At 46.5% G+C, this 21,563-nt stretch overlaps 1 protein-coding gene across 7 annotated transcripts in view; it reads left to right on the top strand.

Moving 5' to 3' along the window:
• Positions 1-21,563, top strand: part of TRIM26 (tripartite motif containing 26) — a 29,568-nt gene that overhangs the window by 3,584 nt on the left and 4,421 nt on the right. The window contains exons 2-8 of one of the 7 annotated variants that reach the window (XM_019028741.3): positions 9,464-9,567; positions 11,438-11,922; positions 12,064-12,159; positions 13,841-14,071; positions 20,687-20,709; positions 21,191-21,306; positions 21,525-21,557. In XM_019028741.3, the coding sequence (XP_018884286.1) occupies positions 11,485-11,922; positions 12,064-12,159; positions 13,841-14,071; positions 20,687-20,709; positions 21,191-21,306; positions 21,525-21,557 (937 nt within the window). In that variant the 5' untranslated portion in view covers positions 9,464-9,567; positions 11,438-11,484. Of the gene's footprint in view, positions 1-8,816; positions 9,568-11,326; positions 11,923-12,063; positions 12,160-13,840; positions 14,072-20,686; positions 20,710-21,190; positions 21,307-21,524; positions 21,558-21,563 lie in introns of those variants that run through there. The other 6 variants (XM_055389901.2, XM_055389903.2, XM_019028742.3 and 3 more) reach the window with 6 other exon arrangements.

Raw genomic sequence — 21,563 nt, 5'->3', positions numbered from 1 at the left:
GACTCCTGTATGAATGTATCTTTAGCGGATGGGGGGTGCTACTGTATGAAGCACTGTGATAGTGCTATTGTAGAAATACAGTATATGCAAAGCTGCAGGAGGAGGGATACATTCAACTCAGAGATGGGATGGGTACAGGAAACACCTCACAGATAAGGGGACAAATTGTATTCAAGCCTTCAAGGATGCGCTGGACTGGAGAGAAGAGCATGTACAAGGGAATGGGTGGAGAGTGGGGAGTGAAGAAGGGGCTGTCTTCCTGGTTCAGTGTATCTAATTGGCCAGAGAATTAGGTAGGACGAGGAGGGATTTGGGGCTGGATGGGTAAGTTGGGGCTAGCCGGATGCAGGGCAGGGGAGGATGTCTGTGCAGTTTTTTTTTCGTTTTGAGTCGGAGTCTCGCTCTGTCACCCAGGCTGGAGTGCAGTGGCGTGATCTCAGCTCACTGCAACCTCCGCCTCCTGGGTTCAAGCGATTCTCCTGCCTCAGCCTCCCGAGTAGCTAGGACTACAGGCGCGTGCCACCATGCCCGGCTAATTTTTGTATTTTTAGTAGAGGCTGGGTTTCACCATGTTGGCCAGGATGGTCTCGATCTCTTGACCTCATGATCTGCCCGCCTCGGCCTCCCAAAGTACTGGGATTACAGGCGTGAGCCACCGTGCCTGGCCACCTGTGCAGTTTTGACCTCAGCTAGTAGGAGTTTTTTTGGTGTGTTTGTTTTTATTTTTATTTTTATTTTTATTTATTTATTTTATTTTAGAGACAGTCTCTCACTATGTTGGCCAGGCTAGTCTTGAACCCCTGGATTCAAGGGATCCTCCTGCCTCAGCCTCCCACAGTGCTAGGATTATAGGCATGAGGCACCAAACCCAGCCTCAGCTAGGAGATTGAAGCAGGAGAATAACAAAGATGAGATCCTGTGTGCCAGAAGGATGATCCTGGCAGCACTTTTTAGGAAATATGCCACATCTCACCAAATCTAAGATGCTATTTGTCTTAATCCATTTTCTGTTGCTGTAACAGAATACCATAGACTGGGTAAATTGTAAACAACAGATGTTTATTCAGCTCACGGTTCTGGAGGCCAGTGGACTCTTGCAAGAAAGGCATTAATCCATTCATGAGAGTTCCACCCTCATGACCCAGGCACGTCTTAAAGACCCCATCTCTTAATACTGTTACATTGGCAATTACGTTTCCAACACGTGAACTTTTGGGGGACATGTTCAAACTACAGCACCACCAAATCTTTTATGTGCCCTTATTTTATGCTCCACATCAAAAAAATATTTTGCCAGTTAAATTATGACATGCAATTGATCACATTTCAGAGATGCTAAAATGTGATGTCACAGGTGTCTCAAATTTGATGAAAAGCACTAACTCCCTTGCTGATGGCTTAGATTCCTCCCTTTCCCTGGATTAATGGTTAGAATGTCTCCATCTCACTAACTCATAGATGGTAAGTTACCAAGGGAAAGAAGAACAGAAGCTGGGTGGGCCCTTCCCCTTCTCTCCCCAAAGATAAACATTTACAGCATTTACTGGTTGGGTCGAGGAGCACAATATCTGGTCTGCTGCTATAAGATTCCTTGGCCTGTTATTGGGCCTGTCTCATGCTGTTTCCTTTTGGGGAGTTAAATACACACACACACACACACACACACACGTGCACACACACACACACACATTCTATATCCCATCCTCCAGAGTGGCAAAAATTAAAGCTGATATTATCAGGTGTTGGTGAGGCTGTGGGGCATCATGAGTGCTCATAGCCTGCTGGGCAGACTACATAGCACTACAGTCACTTTGGAAACAGTTTGGCCTGCTTAGTCAAATTGAGGGTACATCTTGCCTGTGTGTGCTAGAACATGTATGCAGAAATATTCACTGAAGCAGTGTTTGTAATTGTCCCAAACTGGAAACAACTCATATGGCTATCAGTAGACTGCATTAAAAATTGTATAGTTACAGAGCAGCAATTAAATAAAATCAGCTCATAATCACATGAATGAGCCTCACAAACATGTTGACAGCCCCCCACCCAAATACATGCAAAAAAAAAAGGAAAAAAATTCCATTCATTCGAGGCTCAAAACCTGAGAAAATAAACTCTGTTGTTTATGGGGTGTATACCTAGGTCTAAAACTAAAGAAAAGGGAAGGAGTGATTCTCACTATTACAATTTACTCCACAACAACCATTTTCTCAGACACAGCTTTTTCTTCTCCTGGTTTCTGTAAGTTCCTGGAGCGAAACCTTGGATACGATGATTTGCTGGTGACGTGCAGCCCACTGTTCTTGCTGCTACAGGGAATATGAAGAAATTGCTTCTCTCTCTACCAATTTACTACCATCTTGCTGGAGAGAAAGGGCAGGTGGCTAAGATTGTTCGCATTCCTTCAGCAGATGTGTAGGAAGCATCTTCTTTGTGTCAGATACTCTGTGCTTGTGCTTTGTTTTCTCAGTCAGTTTTTATTGTCTACTCTGTGCCAAGTACTATGTAGATTCTGGGGATAAGACAGACACAGACACAATCTCTCTCCTTGTTTCATGGAAAAAGCTGGTGTTAAGCGAGTAATTACACTAATAAGTCAGGACTTAAAATTGCAGAGAAGTACAGGGTGCAGCATGGGGTGTTTTGGGGCTGTATAACTAGACTACATGTGGACCCAATCTGACAGGTCAGGAAAGAATTGCCAGAGGAGGTGGCTTTCAGCTGAGACTTCAAGCTAGAAAAGGCATTTGCTAAGTGGGAAAGGGATGGTGTTCTAGGCAGAAGGAATTACATTGTCAAAGGGCTTAGCCAGGAAAGAGCATAGCACTTTGAGGCATGGAGAGCGGTTTGGTTTGGCTGTGAGTTTGAGGTGGGGAGTGGCAGGAAATGAGCCTGGAGACACAGGCTGGGCCATGATTATCTGGGAATCCAGCTAGGATCTCCTGGGACAGCCTCCTCACAGAAGAAAGGAAGGACAGGAGTTTTGACTTTATTCCTGGAGCACCAGAAAGCCATTGAGGGGTTTAACCTGGTTGGTCACCTGGGCAGATTGGCAGTTGAACACGTGACCGAGTGTGTTTGAGGATCAAAAGGCCAGAGTGGCTGCAGCACTGGGGCAGCAAAGGGGAGAGGAGGTTTATGTAAATCAGGAAACCCTTGAGGGTTTGATGATCCCACAGTTGGATCTGGTTTCAGCTTCTAAAGGATTCCTCAGGTCACTGGATGTAAGTTCTGGTAGGACAGGGAGTTTGCCACTTTTGTTCTCTGCTGTAACCTCGGTGCCTGACACATAGTCGGCACCTAATAAACATCTGCTAGCTGTTGAATAACTTTTAACATCCTGCTGCTTAAACCCTCAATGGCTTCCCAGGGCTGTTAGGATAAAGTCCAAAATTCTTAACCTGGGTCACAGTCTTGCATAATCTGTTCCCTCCTGTTTCTCCACCCTTCCTCTGCTCGCCTCACTGCACTGCACCTGTGGCCAATTGTCAGCTCCTCAAATTCACCGCTACCCTTTCTCCGGCAGATGATTTCCTCTGCCTGTGAGGCTAACCCTCCACAGCACTCCATATGGGCAGGGAAGAGTTCATTTTCCAGGCACCAAAGTGCAGTGTATGGTGGAATGGAAGGAGCCCAGAGCTGGGAGGTGCACCTCACCCCACCTCGTGCTAGTGCTGGCCTTGCTGCCAGCCAGCTCTGCTGCTGGGCAAATGAGTCCGAGGCTCTGGCACTCACTTTCCTCCTCTGTAAATAAGGGGTTCTAGTGATTCACAGTCCTGGATAGACTTTAGAATCTCCTGGGAAGTTTGTTTTTTAATACCAGAGCCTGGGCCACCTCTGGAGATTCTAAGTCAGTTGGTCTGGGTATGTTTTGAAGACTCACCAGTTTGAAGACTACAAATCTGATGTGTAGTCAAGGTTTGAACCATTCCACAAGATGATAAAGGATTCCTTCCTATATTTGGTGCAAAGCACCAAGTGACACTTAGGAATATTTTAGACGAGAGAGCTTGGTTCATGATTCAACATTAGACAGATATTCTGGCACAAATATGAAGAACCCTCAATTTTCCCCTGTGGGTCAGCTGCAAGACCAGGGCAATTTAACGCCTTGTCTCATCCACCTCCCAGCTGGCTGCTACCTCCTGCCCCTCTTTGAGCCCTGTGGGGATTTCTAGCGTTCAGAGCTCTGGTAGTTTTTGTGGCCTGCACTGTGCTTCAGAGCACCACTGATGCTCAGCTCCGTGGGGAAAGTAAGCCAAGTGTGACCACAGGAACGCATCATCCACAGTCACTGGGATCTCCTGGGACAGCCTGGGATCCAGGCCTTTGGCCTGGCCAGTAGGGGTGCAGTCACTCCTAGTATGCACATCCAGATCACTTGCTTTTTGCCCCGAATTCTGGCCTCTCCAGGTTTGTTAGAGGTGTCTCACGGAAGTTTACCCCATGGAGAGTTTGCTTATCTCAGATTAAAATACGGGGATTAATCTGGGACCCAGGAGCCCTTAAATGGAGTACCCACAGGGAATGGAGCTCTAGGCTAAGTGCTTTGGGATTACAGGTGCTTTGCTCTTGTTTGGAGGTCCAGACATATGCTTGAGAAGCAGCTTGGGATACTCAAGAGAGGCCTGAACTGGTACCCTGGAGGCCAGGATGAAAACCCAGGCCTCTCCATTTACTTTCTTGGGCCCCAGAGTCCACATTTGGGATTCAGTGTCTACCAGGGCACCTCTCTGGGTGGCATCTAGGAGCCGGAGGCAGGCCAGAGTTTCACCCAGGCTGGAGTGCAGTGGCGCAGTCATGGCTATCTGCAGCCTCAACTTCCCGGGCTCAGGAGATCCTCCTGCCTCAACTTCCTAAGTAGCTGGAACTATAGGCATGCGCCATCGCACCCAGCTAATTCAGCTAATTTCTTTTTTTGGAGACAATGTCTCACTATGTTACCCAGGCTGGTCTCAAACTCCTGGGCTCAGGCAGTCCTCCTGCCTTAGCCTCCCACAGTGCTGGAATTACAGGCACAAGCCCCCGTGCCCGGCTTTCAGCTAGTTTTTGCAGCTCATAGTGATTATTCTTGGAGCCAATAATCGTGCATGCATCCACATCTTGAAATTACATGGTGTCACCTTGACCAGTCTGTTGACATATGCAGATTAGGTATTTATGAGGTCCAGAGACTTATAGGGGAGGGGTGGATTTCAGGGAAAAGGGAACCTCTTAGAGAAAGGTAGGGAGTGTCTGCAGTTCTGCCTGTGAGGAGGGTACCAGGACATTGCAGGGCTTGTTTGTTGCATCTTCCTGGTTCTATAGAATTGCAGCTAGCTTCTGGTTTATTTTTTCATTTTTATTTTTTGAGATGGAGTTTTGCTCTTGTTGCCCAGGCTGGAGTGCAATTGGCGTGATCTCAGCTCACTGCAACCTCCGCCTCCTAGGTTCAAGCAATTCTCCTGCCTCAGCCTGCCCAGTAGCTGGTATTACAGGCATGCGCCACCACACCTGGCTAATTTTGTATTGTTAGTAGAGATGGGGTTTCTCCTTGTTGGTCAGGCTGGTCTCAAACTCCCGATCTCAGGTGATCCACCCGCCTCTGCCTCCCAGAGTGCTAGGATTATAGGCAGAAGCCACCGCGCCCGGCTGCTTCTGGTTTATTGAAGAGACAGAAAAATGCCCCCTCACCCCTAGCAGGGATGTGTGACCTCTGGTGCAAGGGAGTTCATGAAGTGACTTCTTCAGGTTCAGAATTCTCATCTGAGTAAAGGGAGTGGGGGTGGAGTGGGTCATCTCTGAGGTTTTTTTTTTTTTTTTGGCTCTAATTTTGGTTTCTGTCTGCCCAGGAGTCAGGAATGGAGAGAACGGTAATGGTTTTACCTCTTATTGTGGAAACCTGTTGAGATAATCACAGAGAATATACTGAAGGCATAAAAGGGCAGAACCACAGCAGGGTGTGGCAAGTTGGGGAAGAGTTTTTGGAGAGGGTGAATTTTGCATTGGACCTGACAGAATTGTGTATGGGGAAGGGGAGTGGTTATTCTGGTCTGCTCACATCTCTCATACTCAACCTCATTTCTCCTAATTCTGAAATCTTGAGATCCTCCATCACTAAGAAGGAAAACTACTGTCCAACAGGGACACTTTATTGCTCACCCCATATGTGAAAGTTTGTCATAGCTAAGGCTAGGGTGCTTTTGGTCAGTATCAGCAGAATATATGCCCCCTTTCTTTTGTCAGCATTACTCCGCTTACAAAGCCCTTCCATGTAGATGACCTCATCTGAGCTTCCTAACAAAGGAGCTGGTATTAGACCCCATTTTACAGTGTGCCTGGGTAGGGAAGAGAGTGTAGTGGATTGAGCGGAGGCCTTGGCACCAGACACTGCTTCCTAGCCATGTGCTCTTGGGCAAGTTGCTTAACCCTGCTGAGCCTCAGTTTCCTCAGAAGGAGGCTGTATAAGCAAGGGAAGGGATTGGTGATAGAAGTGGTACTGTGTTTCGTTTATCTAGTTATGGCAGACTCTCAAAAATAAATGGTTCTATACAACTAACATTGTTTGCAGTTCCCCTGAATCCATTCACTTGTTCAGTAAATGTGTATTGAGCTTCTACAAGGTGTCAAGCACCATGATCTCTGTATCAGTGATTTAACCATTTTTGATGGTTACTACAGACCTCTTTAAGAATGTGATAGAAAACTATAGCTCCCTCCCCAGAAAACTTTTCTAGCTTTTTATTTTGCTTTGCAGTGAGCCAAGATAGTTCCACTGCACTCTGGGGGACAGAGTAAGACCCTGTCTCAAAAAAAAAAAAAAAAAGAAAGAAAGGAACCATTTCAAATTAGGTGGGAGACATGGAGCTCTAAATACTACAGCATCCATTGCCTAGAAATACAGGTATTCTCAGCCGGGCGCGGTGGCTCACGCCTGTAATCCCAGCACTTTGGGAAGCCAAGGCAGGTGGATCACCTGAGGTCAGGAGTTTGAGACCAGCCTGGCCAACCTGGTGAAACCCCGTCTCTACTAAAAATACAAAAAATTAGCCGGATGTGGTGGTGGGCACCTGTAATCCCAGCTACTAGGGAGGCTGAGGCAGGAGAATCGCTTGAACCTGGCAAGCGAAGGTTGTAGTGAGCCAGATTGCGCCATTGCACTCCAGCCTGGGCAACAAGAGAAAAACTCCATCTCAAAAATAAATAAATATATTAATAAATAAATAAGAAGTATAGGCACTCTCATACATAACCTCAGTAAATACCATTAAAATAATTTTAGACATGGTGCAGTTGCTCATGCCTATAATCCCAGCACTTTGGGAGGCTGAGGTGGGAGGATGGCTTGAGCCTAGGAGTTTGAGACCAGCCTGGGCAATATAGTGGCAACTCTTCTCTACAGAAACCTTTGAAAATTAGCCAAGTGTGGTAGCATGCACCTGTTGTTGCAGCAACTTGGGAGCCTGAGATGAGAAGATTGCTTGAGCCAGGGAGGCAGAGGTTGCAGTGAGCCAAGATAGTTCCACTGCACTCTGGGGGACAGAGTAAGACCCTGTCTCAAAAAAAAAAAAAAAAAAAAAAAAGAAAGGAAATAATTTTTTAATATGATCCAACACCCAGTCTACTTACAGATTTCCCACAATAGTTCCAAGACTATTTTTATAACCTTTTTTTTCTTTTTACAGGATCCAATCAAGGTTCACGTATTGCATTTGGTTATTATTTCTCTTTAGTCTGTAAAAATCAAAAGCAGTTCTTTCGAAGGTTTTTTTTATGACATTGACCTTTTAAAAGACTAGGCCAGTTGCCATGTGCAATGTCCAGCATTCTGGATTTATCTGGTTCTTTCCTCATGGTGTGGTTTAATTCCTCCATCGGTACTTTTTCAGTTGTAACATACATCAGAGTATTCCTTTCCTTTATATTTTTTATAAACTGGAAGTTAGATCTAAAATCTTGACTAGATTCATTCAAGTCAAACATTTTTGGCACAAAAACTTCATAGGTAATGTTGTGTGATTCATATAGTGCCATGCCAGAAAGCACATGCCACTTTGCCCCGTCTGCTGATGATGCTGGATTTGGTCACTTAGTTAAGATAACCACTGGATCTCTTCCTTACGAAGGTATGTCAGGAAGTAACCCATTCGTTGGTGCTTTGGCACCATGGGTACTATCTCATCCCCCAAAACCTTTCACCTAATAGTTTTAGCATCTGTTGATGATCCTTGTGCTATTATAATGGCAGTCGCAAAATGATTTTCTAATTCTGTTATCCCTCTTCTACTTATTTGCTGATTAATCTTACAGGTTATTCTTCTGTAATCCCCAGACAATTTTAGGTATCTAGTACATATGCAATAATTTTTAGATAGTTTCAGGAGGTTTAGAGACCATCAAACCCCAGCATGGAGCCTGGGTGATGAGGTGTCCTGTTTTGCATGGAAGAAGAGCTGTAGCTGAGCTCTTCATAGTCCTTTTATTCTTCTTATTTTGCAAGTAAATTGCAAAATAAGTTCCCAACCCAAAGATAACACAGGCTATCCTTCAACAAAGAAAAACCTCAGCTTTTAAACTTCTAGGCCATTTGGCAAAGCGGCATGATAAAGGGCTTGAAAGCCCACAGACACGCCCAGTACCACTCCTTTTTCCTCTTTCCAAACACTTGCAGTATGTTACAACTGAAAAAGTGCTGAGCCAGGCTTATTTCCTCAACAGTAAAGCCAAGGAGTTGGACCAGGCAATTCCTAGCATTTCTTTCTTTTTTTTTTTTTTTGAGATGGAGTCTCACTCTGTCACCCAGGCTGGAGTGCAATGGCACGATCTCAGCTCACTGCAACCTCTGCCTCCCGGTTTGAGGTGATTGAGTCTCCTGCCTCAGCCTCCTGAGTAGCTGGGACTACAGGTGCATGCCACCACACCTGGGTAATTTTTGTATTTTTAGTAGAGATGGGGTTTCACCGTGTTAGCCAGGATGGTCTCAATCTCCTGACATTGTGATTCACCTGCCTCGGCCTCCCAAAGTGTTGGGATTACAGGCGTGAGCCACCACGCCCGGCCAATTCCTAGCATTTCTACCAGCATTACTAACATGTAGGAACTTGATATTACTTTCACTTGACAGTTAAATTCCTTGATTCCTTCATTTGAGCTTTGAAGGTGCTTGATTTTCCCCTCATTATGTCTCTTAAAGTCACACATACCTAGATCCATTAGTGCTTCCAGTTGGAATTTATTATCAGCACTATAAGAGTCTCTTATATTTATGTAGTCCTTTTACGTTATAAAACACTTTTATGTATTATTGTACTAGACCCTCAATGAGTGGACGTTATATCCCTGTTTTGTTTACTCTTGGGTCTTATAGACTGGGGGTTTTATTTCTGTCCCATTAATGTCACTACTGACAGAGGCCACTGAACTCTGTTGCGATGGACTTTCACCATACATAATCATTAATAGTATTGATTTGCCTGTAATTCAGGTTGCTTCATTCCAGCCTCGCAGTCACCTCTGTGCCCTGCTGGTTGTCTTCCCAGCGCTGCTCTAGTTGCCTTCCATGGATCTATAGGAGAGCAAGTCCTCCAGGTACTGCCCCGTGACGATGTTGTTGAACTCTGTAGCACGTGTGTCACTGTGGCTGGTTCTGCTCACTTCCTCTTTTGCTGCCACTTTTGAATTTAACTCTTTGTTTGTGGTTTGGACACTCACTGGATTTGGAAACCAGGGGTTGTGGGTTTTCTCCTAGATTTCTGTCCAGGCTTGTGCTTAGCACTTTTCCCGTAATTCTTTCACATGACCTGCTTAGAAACCCTTAAAGGTAAGTATCACTCTTCCCATTTTACAGATGGATACACTGAGGCTCAGTACTTAAGTGACTTCTGTATTGTCACACAGAGTCAGGGGCAGGAGGCTGGTCTTGGGTTAGATGTACTGAGGCTCATAACCTCAGCCTGGAACTGGGCCAGGACTACAAAGGTAAACAGAAGCAGAGTCCTTTCTGTGTGTCCCCGCTCCCTGTACAAGCCAAGGCCTCACAGCACATAGCAGCCACAGCCACCTGAGGATTCCTGCCATCTAGACGAGGCAGTTACAGCCAAGAACAAGTCCACTGAGGCTAAGCTGTGCTCCTCTGGAGGGCTGTGTTTAGAGTCCAGCCTTCTAGGGGAAGCAAATTAAACCCAAACTGTAGAACAGCCCAGGGAAATACTCACAAAGGGAAATGCTGACAGTCAGACTCCTGAAGCTTCCTGATGCTTCTCAAGTTTTGGTAAAGAACCTCAGTGCTCTTTGTTTGTTTGTTTTTTAATGTTTTCTGGTTTTTTGTTTTGAGACAGTCTCTTATTCTGTTGCCCAGTCTGGAGTGTAGTGGTACAATCATGGCTCACTGTAGCCTCCACCTCCCAGATTCAAGTAATCCTTCTGCCACAGCCTCCTCAGTAGCTGAGACTACAGATGTACGCTACTACACTGGGGTATTTTTAAAAATTTTTAAATGTTTTTAGTTGAGACAGGGTCTCACTATGTTGCTGAGGCTGGTTTCAAACTCCTCGGTTCAAGTGATCCTCCTGCCTCAGCCACCCAAAGTGTTGGATTTACAGGGTGAGCCATGTCACATTGCCCTCTCTTAGTTCTTGAAACCTGAAACCTTGAGGAGCAAACAAAAGGGGTCTCTTGGCCGGGTGCAGTGGCTCACGCCTGTAATCCCAGCACTTTGGGAGGCCGAGGCAGGTGGATCGCGAGGTCAGGAGATCGAGACCATCCTGGCTAACACGGTGAAACCCCGTCTCTACTAAAAATACAAAAAATTAGCCAGGCGTGGTGGTGGGCGCCTGTAGTCCCAGCTACTCGGGAGGCTGAGGCAGGAGAATGGTGTGAACCTGGAAGGCGGAGGTTGCAGTGAGCTGAGATCACGCCATTGCACTCCAGCCTGGGCGACAGAGTAAGACTCCATCTCAAAAAAAAAAAAAACCAAAAAAAAAAACGGGCAGTCTCTTGACTCTGTCAGGACCCCCATGACTGCTCGTGTGTCTTGTGCTTTGCACAGTTGAGTGAAGGAGCACTGTGTCCACAGTAGACATTGTAGATTTATATGTGTATCATTATGAGTTTCCCAGCAGGTAGTGAGTGATTTTTTATTACAGTTGGTGCATTACAGCGATTTTCCAACAGATAGAAGGAAAGGGTGTTGAGGCTCTCCCAACAGCAACGTACAGGCTAGTGGCTGTCCTGCTCTTCACTCTACCAAGCTAATCTTCCTGGGTTTCCATATCCTTATCTGTACAATGAGGGAGTTGGACTAGATCTATAAGGTCCTCTTCTCTTTGACATTGTGTGAGCCTTGTAGGAGCTGGTGGTGTCTGTCGATTGACTGAGTGCTGGAGCTGGCAGCCCTGTGCAGGCTGCCACCTTTGCCCCTTTACTGTGCTTGCTCCTGACTCTATGTCGCGTCTCCAAGGAGAAGTCCTCACCAGTGAACGGAGACCTCTCTGAACTAAGGATACCATGGCCACGTCAGCCCCACTACGGAGCCTGGAAGAGGAGGTGACCTGCTCCATCTGTCTCGATTACCTGCGGGACCCTGTGACCATTGACTGTGGCCACGTCTTCTGCCGCATCTGCACCACAGATGTCCGCCCCATCTCAGGGAGCCGCCCCGTCTGCCCACTCTGCAAGAAGCCTTTTAAGAAGGAGAACATCCGACCCGTGTGGCAACTGGCCAGCCTGGTGGAGAACATTGAGCGGCTGAAGGTGGACAAGGGCAGGCAGCCGGGAGAGGTGACCCGGGAGCAGCAGGACGCGAAGTTGTGCGAGCGACACCGAGAGAAGCTGCACTACTACTGTGAGGACGACGGGAAGCTGCTGTGCGTGATGTGCCGGGAGTCCCGGGAGCACAGGCCCCACACGGCCGTCCTCATGGAGAAGGCCGCCCAGCCCCACAGGGTAAGCCCTCTTCACCCCCGATGGTGCCTTGCCACCTTCTCTGGACGCTCCACCTTGCAGTCCTCAGAGGACTCAGCCTGAGTCTCCCTTCCTGCCCCAGCCCAGAGCATCCACCTGTTGCCACTGCTTGTTTTTCCACAGGAAAAAATCCTGAACCACCTGAGTACCCTAAGGAGAGACAGAGACAAAATTCAGGGCTTCCAGGCAAAGGGAGAAGCTGATATCCTGGCCGCGCTGGTAAGTGAGGCTGTTTCAGGAAGCCCTGAGGCGGTGCGCCCGTGTAGGGCAGGGTGAGCCTGGGCAAGTAGGCGGCAGCTGGGAGGTGTTTCTAGGCGCTGCTCACAGGGAGGATGGGCGTCAGCCTGGCAGTAGCAGACCTGGGTTTTAGCCCAAGTGCTGTCTTTCTGAGCCGTGTAGTCTTGGGCCTGTTTCTTGTCTGAGAGACAAGTGGGCTGCCTGGATGTCAGCTAGAGTCCCTTCCGTTTTCTGTGACTGTCACCTTGATGGCAGGGCCCATGTCCAGCTGCTGGTTCTCTTCTGCCAGGGGACTGAAGAAGGTGTGGCTTCATTCTTTCTTTCAAAGAGAGAGAGAAAGACAAGGTTGCCTGAGAGCAGAGAGAGTTTAGAAGGAGGGAGCTGGCTCCAGGGTAAGAACTGAGAGGGAAGGGCTAGAAAACAGCTAAGGCAGGCCTGCCAATTCTGATGGCGCTGTATGTAGTGAGGTCCAGGCCCAGGATCATGGTTGCCAGTACAGTGGGACCTCCTCCATATCTGTGGGTTCCGTACCGGTGAATTTACCAACCATGGATCAGAAATATTCAGAAAAAAGAAAAAGCATCTCTATTGAACATGTACAGATTTTTTTTCTTGTCATTATTCTCTAAACAATTCAGTGTAACAGCTATTTATATAGCATTTACATTATATTAGGCATTATAAGTAATCTAGAGATAATTTAAAGTATATAGTAGATTTTATGTAACTATTATTCCATTTTACATAAGAACTTGAGCGTCCTTGGATTTTGGTATCCTTGGGGAGGGAGATCCTGGAACCCATCACCCACTGATACCAAGGGACAACTGTAGTTAGAAAACAGGCAGCACATTATGTACTTGATTAGAGATGGGGTTGGGGGGAACTGATCAAATGGTTCTGATTTTCTGGGGAACTGTGTATGTTGAGGAAGTGGGCAGTGGAGGAGTAGTGGGGTCAGGGCCAGTGGTGAGTCATTAGGCCTAGGGAGAGGGAAACAGTAAACTAGAGACAGCCAAGTCCAAGGACCCCTCCAGGCCCTCAGTGTGCATGGCTGCCCCCAGCCCAGCACCAGTCAACAGGGCCACTGAGGACTCCCCCAACCCCAGCTGGGGAGGAGATTTGGAGGCAGGAAAGGACATGGTCCCTAAGCACAGACGTCACACAATTTTGCTGAGGAAACAGGATACAGTCTTACATGGCAGGGGTGGGGTACATATAGATATTTTAGACTGAACAGTGGGGTGCTGAAGAGAGGGCTGGTCAGGCTTAGATGACATTAATCAAGCAAAACTTCCTGGAAGAGGTGACAGATTTTGTCCAGGAGGGAAAAGTGCGTCGGCTCATGAGTGAGACCCACAGAGTTTCTCTAGGGGCCCCAGAGCGTACTGGTTTAGCTAGAACAGATTGTGGCTGACCAGTCAGGTGGAGACGGGGTTTTGACCATATAGTGGTGGGGTGAACTGAACTAATTCATTACTGGAGTCTTCTTTGAGAAGAGGAGTGTGGACCAGGAACCCTCTATAGCTCCTCCCACTCCAGATCCTGTAGAATTCCTGAACGGGGGTAGCGAGGTGAACGAGCCAGCCTTGCACACCTCCAGCACTGGGCCCTCCACCCTGAGCAGAGGTGTCAGCCCTTCTCCCCTTCCCGCCCCCTGCAGAAGAAGCTCCAGGACCAGAGGCAGTACATTGTGGCTGAGTTTGAGCAGGGTCATCAGTTCCTGAGGGAGCGGGAGGAACACCTGCTGGAACAGCTGGCGAAGCTGGAGCAGGAGCTCACGGAGGGCAGGGAGAAGTTCAAGAGCCGGGGCGTCGGGGAGCTTGCCCGGCTGGCCCTGGTCATCTCCGAACTGGAGGGCAAGGCGCAGCAGCCAGCTGCAGAGCTCATGCAGGTGAGAGGCCGTCCCTGGGCAGGGCGCCAGGGACCAGGACGGTGGGTCCCAGCCCTGCCATTCACTTGCAGGACCTTAGAAGACTTGGGGGCTCAGTTTTGTCATCTGAAACATGGAGATGATAATCCTTACCCCTGCCAATTAGTCTGTAGATTGCATGAGCATAAAATGAAATAACTGGCATGCTGTCACTTCAAAAAATAAACTTTTTACACAAAACTGTTCAAAAAACTAAATGGTATAGTAGAAAATGAAAGGGAAGATTATTAATATCATTTACCATCCTCCATCCTCATCACTGCCATCACAAGCCCTCTTAACAAGTCATTGGCAGACACTTAGCAGCTGGTGGAAGCTTTTTATGGTGTTGTGGTTGGGGGTGGCTGAGGGAGGGCTGACCAGCAGCTCCTCTCAAAGACCCAGAGGATCTGGAAGAGATAGGGTAACTGGGGAAGGGAGACAGAGATGGCCAGGTTTTCTTTGGCCCATGGGATTACCACACAGAGAACAAGATGGAAAGCAGACAAGGGGGCCTCGGGGCACCTCCTAGAGGAGGGGGCTTTGATAGTGAGAAAGGGAGGGTTTGGGGCTGAAGAACTGGCTGTGAAGCTGAAATAGCACCACATCTCCTCCCACCGGGAGCCTCTGGGGATCACACTTACCCTGAAGAGGACCCAGCCCCCTTTGGAGGGGTAGAGGGCTCAACCTTCCTGCTCTCATAGGCTGGGAGGGGAGGGGCTCTCTGATGGTATTCCCCCACTTGCACTGTTTAGGGTGGCTGGGTCTGTCTGTCAGCAGCAGAGCCACCCAGGATCTCTAGGAAGGTGGAGTCCCAGGCTAATGGCAGGGCAATAGCCAGGAGGGAGAGATAGCAAGGCAGACTCTGCAGTATGTACACTGGGACAGACTGCAGAAGGAGGCGGCCACCTGCTCCTCATTGTTGTGAATTCAGATGTACAGAATGAGGACTGGCAGGGATTTTAGACCTTCCAGTCCAGCCCCTACTGATGAAGTCACTGAGGTCCAGAGAGTGGAAGGAGTTTGTCCCAGGCCATGGGGTGGGTGTCAGGTCACAGCTTGAGCCCAGATGTCCTGACTCCTGGGCTCTGAGCTCTTGTTCTTATTTTGTCCAGAATGTCTCTCTGGCCCCCTCTTTTCCTCCAGATGTCATTCTGTTCTCTCAGATTTCTCTCGTCATACTCTTTGACTGGGTCATTTTCTGCATCTCCTTTTGCCCGTTTCTCTTCTCCTTCCTCTCCCCACGCCCCTGCCATGTGTGAATGCCTACTGTGTGGAACAGAGGCACACAGCTGAGGATGTGGTGGGGCTGAAATCCATTGTGTTTGCCCAGAGGGGTGCCTTTTCCTAATGCACCCAGAGAAGTGGCCCTCAGAGCAGAAGCCTGGCCCTCAGTGACTCAGAGCACTCAGATTGCAGCTCTCCCTGGGGTGGGATAAGGTCAAGGGAAGGGAGAGAAAATGGTGTCTGCTTGAAACTAGTATAGGAAATGCTATTGGTACTGGTAGGTTTCTTTTTTTGTTTTGTGTTTTCTCTTTTAATTTTAGTGCTATGTAATGTATATATTTATGGGATGTAGAGGTTTTTGTTTGTTTGTTTTTGAGACAGAGTCTCGCTCTGTCTCCCAGGCTGGAGTGCAGTGGCGTGATCTCAGCTCACTGTAATCTCCGCCTCCTGGGTTGAAGCAATTCTCCTGCCTCTGCATCCTCTGTCTCCTGGGTTCAAGCGATTCTCCTGCCTCAGCCTCCCAAATAGCTGGGATTACAGGCGCACATCACCACACCTGGTTATTTTCTGTATTTTTGGTAGAATCAGGGTTTCACCATGTTGGCCAGGCTGGTCTTGAACTCCTGACCTCAGGTGATCGCCTGCCTCAGCCTCCCACAGTGCTGGGATTACAGGCGTGAGCCACTGTGCCTGGCCTAGAGTGATACTTTGATACATGTATATAATATATAATAATCAACTCAGAGTAATTAGTATATCTGTCACCTCAAACACTTATCATTTCTTTGTGTTGGAACATTCAAAATCCTCTCTTCTAGCTTTTTGAAAATGTATAGTAAATTATAGTTAATTATATTCTCCCTGCAATGCTGCACAACACTAGAATTTATTCTTCCCATGTAGCTATAACTTTGTATCTGTTAACCAACTTCTCTCCACTCTCCTCTCCCCAGCCCCCTTCCCAGCCTCTAATCCTTACTATTCTACTGTCTTACTTCCATGAACTCAAATTTATTATGGATGAATAGTACTCCATTGTGTATATATGCTACATTTTCTTTATCTATCTGTTGATGGATGCTTAGATTGAGTCCACATCTGAACTATTGTGAATAGTGCCACAATAAACATGAGTGTGCAGGTATCCCTTTGATATACTGATTTTCTTTTCTTTGGATAAATACCTAGTAATGAGATTGCTGGATCATATGGTAGTTCTATTTTTAGTTTTTTGAGAAACTCTCATACTGTTTTCCATAACGGCTATACTTATATGTAGAAAAACCTAAAGGCCCCACCAAAAAACTCTTAGAACTAATAAACAAATTCAGTACAGTTGCAGGATACAAAATCAACATAAAAAGTCTACTGCATTTTTAATACACCAATAACAAACTAGCTAAAAAAGACATCAAGAAAGCAATCCCATTTACAATAGCTACAAAAGTAAAATAAAATACCTGGGAATGAAGTTAACCAAGGAGGTGAAAGACCTCTTTAATGAAAACTACAAAACACTGATGAAAGAAATTGAAGAGGACACAAACAAATGGAAAAATATTCCATGCTTGTGGATTAGAATTAATATTGTTAAAATGACTATCCTACCCAAAGCAGTCTACAGATTTAATACAATCCCTGTTATCAAAATACCAATGACATTCTTCAGAAAAATAGAAAAAAACCTAAAATTCATATGGAGTCACAAAAAACCCCAAATGGCCAAAGCAATCCTAAGCAAAAAGAACAAAACTGGAGGCCTCACACTATCTTACTTCAAAATATACTACAGCCAGTTGTGGTGGCTCACACCTGTAATCCCAGCACTTTGTGAGGCCGAGGCGGGCGGATCACGAGATCAGGAGTTTGAGACCAGCCCGACCAACATGGTGAAACCCCATCTCTACTAAAAATGCAAAAATTAGCTGGGCGTGATGGTGCGCACCTATAATCCCAGCTACTCGGGAGGCTGAGGCAGGAGAATCACTTGAATCCAGGAGGCAGAGGTTGCAGTGAGCCGAGATTGCGCCACTGCATTCCAGCCTGGGCAATAGAGTGAGACTCCATTAAAAAAAATATATATATATATATTTTATATATATATATTATATATATATAATATATATTATATAATATATATATTATATATAATATATATATTATATATATAATATATATTATATATATTATATATATTTATATATTTATATATTATATATATTTATATATTTATATATATTTATATATATAATATATATTTATATATATATTATATATATATTTTATATATATTTATATATATATAATATATATATATTAAAAAAATATATATATATACACTACAAAGCTGTAGTAACCAAAACAGCATGTATTGATATAAAAGCAGACACATAGACCAATGGAACAGAGTAGAGAACTCAGAAATAAATTCACATATTTACAGCGAACTGATTTTCAACAAAGGCACCAAGAACATGCAATGGGGAAGGGGGGACAGTCTCTTTAATAAATGGTGCTAGGAAAACTGGGTAACCAACCATACGCAGAAAAATGGTAGATTTTGTCTGTGTGCTTATTTGAGTTTGATTGTACTGCGTGGGAACTGGACAGCTAACTCCCTAATTAGCATTAATATTTTCCCAGAGATTATTTGGCTGTCAAAGTATAGTAAGAAAAAGACCTAAAATAGGGTCCAGAAGTCTGATAGAGAAATACAGGTGAGGCTGGTGTGGTGATTCACACCTATAATTCCAGCACTTTGGGAGGCTGAGGCAGGCAGATTGCTTGAACCCAGGAGTTTGAGACCAGCCTGGGCAACATAGTGAGATCCTGTCTCAAAAAAATTAAAATAAAATAGAAATACAGGTGAGAGAGAGAAGCAGCAGGACAAAATGTGTAAAATAGAAGAGACCTTTTGATAGAGGTGATAGGAAAGGAAAGACAAACCTATGGGCTGGGAGCATCAAGAAGACATTAAAGGGATTGGGGTGACAGGAGAGGCCCAGAGAGACACTGCATCCTGCCCTGGTAACCCGGGCAGGCCCTGCAGGATCAGGTGGCATGCTTGCACCCTGCTTCTCCTGCTGTACACCCCCGTGAAGAACTTTCTTGATGCTCTCTGTTAGTAACCGGGCACATCCCCTCCGGGAGCTTGCCATGACTCATTGCCGCAGCCCCACTGCTCGGCTCTGCCTGTTTCATGACAGCTTCAGATGTCTTGGGTGAGAAGAGTCCTCCAGGAGACTTGGGCGGATCACTTCCCTCCAGAGGCCCCGTATGTGGCTGTGGATGGGGGCTCCTGAGTCTTTCAGCCTCTTCTCCGCAGGGCCAGCCCTGCCCTGGCTCTCGGGACCCACCCTCTCTGGGCTGCTCACAACCTTTAACCTTTAGAGGACTCTTCTTTCTCCTGTATAATTCTCTCCCTTTCTACTGTTCTAGGAACTTCCATGTCAGGAAATATGCCCAACTGGGCCTCTGGCCCACACTCCAGCTACTGCTCCATTCATTTGCTCTTTTATGCCACCTTTGTCAGCAGAGCTGTCAGGACACGCTGTCTGTTTTGTTGCCTGTCCTCTGAAGCCGCGTTGGACTTACATGTTTTGAGGGGCATGTTAGAGGACTTGGCCAGAAATGTGCTACCAGTCTCTGGGCATTTGCTTCATAGCGGGGGGTTGGGATGTGCCTCTGACTTCTTGTCTTATTCCTCTGGAGTAAAGCTCACAACTCTTCCCAAACTTTTGGAAGCAGTCATCAGCAGCCACAATTTGTTAATTCCATTTGTTTCCCAAATCTCACCCTCTCCAGGAAGCCAGCCTGCACCCCACTGGCCCCTGCTCCCATCCCCCTTCACTCTGCTCTCTTTTCCCGTGGTGCGTATCACTCACGTAGTATGATATATTTGCTACATTGATTATTGTCTGCTTTCCCCTGCTAGAATGTCAGCTCTACAGAAGTAGGGATTTGTCTCTCTCTCTCTCTCTCTCTTTTTTTTTTTTTTTTTTAACTGTTCTGAGGCTTCTAGATGAGTGCCTGGTACCTAGGAAGCACTTAATAAATATTTGTGGAATGAGTGAAAGGAAGGCAAAAATCAATTAATACAGGGTATTAAGGAGGCTTTTGACTTACAAAAGGGAATCTGAGCATCTCAGAATAGCCCTCTTCCCACTCACCCTGCCCTACCACCTGTCTGTCACAGAGATAGCACCACCATTCTCCCTCCTGTACAAACCATGCTCTGTTCTTGTTTATCCTTGACCAGTATGTCCAGTTGAATCTGTCTCTAAAATACCTGGAATGTATTGCTTCTCTCTTTTTCTCCCTACTGCCACCACCTTAGTTCGGGCCATCTTTAGCTCTCCCCTGGTCCACGGCAAAAGCCTGCGGACCAACCTCCCCATGTTCCTCTTGCCTCCTTAGTCCCTTCTCTGTGGGGCAGCCAAGTGAGTGGTCACTTAGGGTTTTGGCACACTGCTGTACAGTGACGCAAACAGAATAGAAGTTTATTTCTGCCTCAGTTAACAGTTCAGAGGTGCAGGGTCTAGAGCTATCACAGTAGCTGTACATAAGCTTATCCAAGGGACTGGGTTACTTCCATGTGGTTCTTCCACCAGCTTCTAGGGATGTTGTCCTCTGCTGCGTGGTCAAAGTTGGGCTCACCACCACCATGTCCAAAATTCAGTTGGGGTAAAAAGGAAGTAGAAAGCAATTTTCTTTTTTTAAAGGACAATGCCCAGAATTATGGTCATTGCTTTCTATCACATTCCATTGGCTGGAACTTAGTCTCATGACCAGACCTTGTCGTAGGGGATCTGGAAAATGTAGTCTTCCCAGGTGGCCGCCTGACCAGCAATAACTCCAGGGGTTCTATTATTAAAAGGAGGAAGGGGAGAGTGGACTCTGGAGGTTACACAGCAGTCTCAGCCACATGTAGAGCGGATCACACATATCATGCCCCTACTTGAAACCCTTGGTGGGGTTCCACTGTACGTGGAGCAAAAGTCAAACTCCTTACCATGCATATCCAGCCCTGCGCAGTCTGGCCTCTGCCGCTTTCACCAAGCCCTTTCCTGTTTTACCTTACCTCTCTTCATCTGGCCAGTACTTCTTATCCGTCAATTTTCTGTGCAGGTATCTCCCAGAGAGTTTGCCCATGTCATCTCCCAGCCATTGTGGCTTCTGTCATTGTGCCGATTTTGTTTGTTTTCTTGTTGTTTTATGCAGTGACCCCACTGGAATGTCAGCTCCATAAAAAAGGGACCACATTTGTTTTGTTCACTGATATGTCCCATCTCTGCTACAGTGTTGGGTGCAGATGCGTTGAAGTCTTATTTGATTCATATTGATACTTGTGCTTTTTTCTTTCCCTTCTAGGACACGAGAGACTTCCTAAACAGGTAAAAGAGTCTCCTCTCCATGGCGTACCTCATCCCCCTTGTTTATGTTCCCTCCCCTTCTGACCAGGTGCATTTGAATTCATGGGGAGTGGTATGGTGCCAGAGGTACTCACATCCCATGGTTCATCGTGATGCCCTTCTGAGGAGCAGGACACATCCTTGAGAACTGCAGACTTGCTCTCCTCCTTATGAGTTCTCTGTGTAGCCCCAGCTCCTTGGCCCACTGGCCTTATTTGAGGTGGGACAGAGCAGAGAGGTTAGAAACATGGCTTAGTAGACAGAGTGCCCTGGATGTGGAGTCTACTGATGTTCTGAAGCCCTGGTTCAGCTGGTGTCTTTGGGCCACTGTTTTTCTGCAACTTGTTTGGGGATAATCATACCTTTCCTCTCCCCTTCATAATTGCCATGAGGATTGAGAGATAAGTATGAAGGAAAGTAAGAAGAGCTGAGTAACAGCTTGTTATGTATGTCATCTTCTTAGGTATCCACGGAAGAAGTTCTGGGTTGGGAAACCCATTGCTCGAGTGGTTAAAAAAAAGACCGGAGAATTCTCAGATAAACTCCTCTCTCTGCAACGAGGCCTGAGGGAATTCCAGGGTAAGGGTTGGGGAGCGCACAAAGGGTGGGAGTCAGAGCAGGGCTACCTCGTAGAAAGAGCGCACCCGGCTCCTTTCCATCACCTTGTCGAGCCTCACTCTTCTGAGGGCCTCTTGTCTTAGACATGGATCCCTATCAGGAAATTGATACTGCCCGAGCAAGAAATGGGCTCATAAGTTTTCGGGACTTGAGTCATTGCTGTCCTTTTTTCTCCCCAGGGAAGCTGCTGAGAGACTTGGAATATAAGACAGGTGAGT

The sequence above is a fragment of the Gorilla gorilla genome, chromosome 5, assembly GCF_029281585.2.
Source record: "Gorilla gorilla gorilla isolate KB3781 chromosome 5, NHGRI_mGorGor1-v2.1_pri, whole genome shotgun sequence".
NCBI lineage: Eukaryota > Metazoa > Chordata > Mammalia > Primates > Hominidae > Gorilla > Gorilla gorilla.
This window is presented reverse-complemented; position numbering and strand designations above follow the sequence as displayed.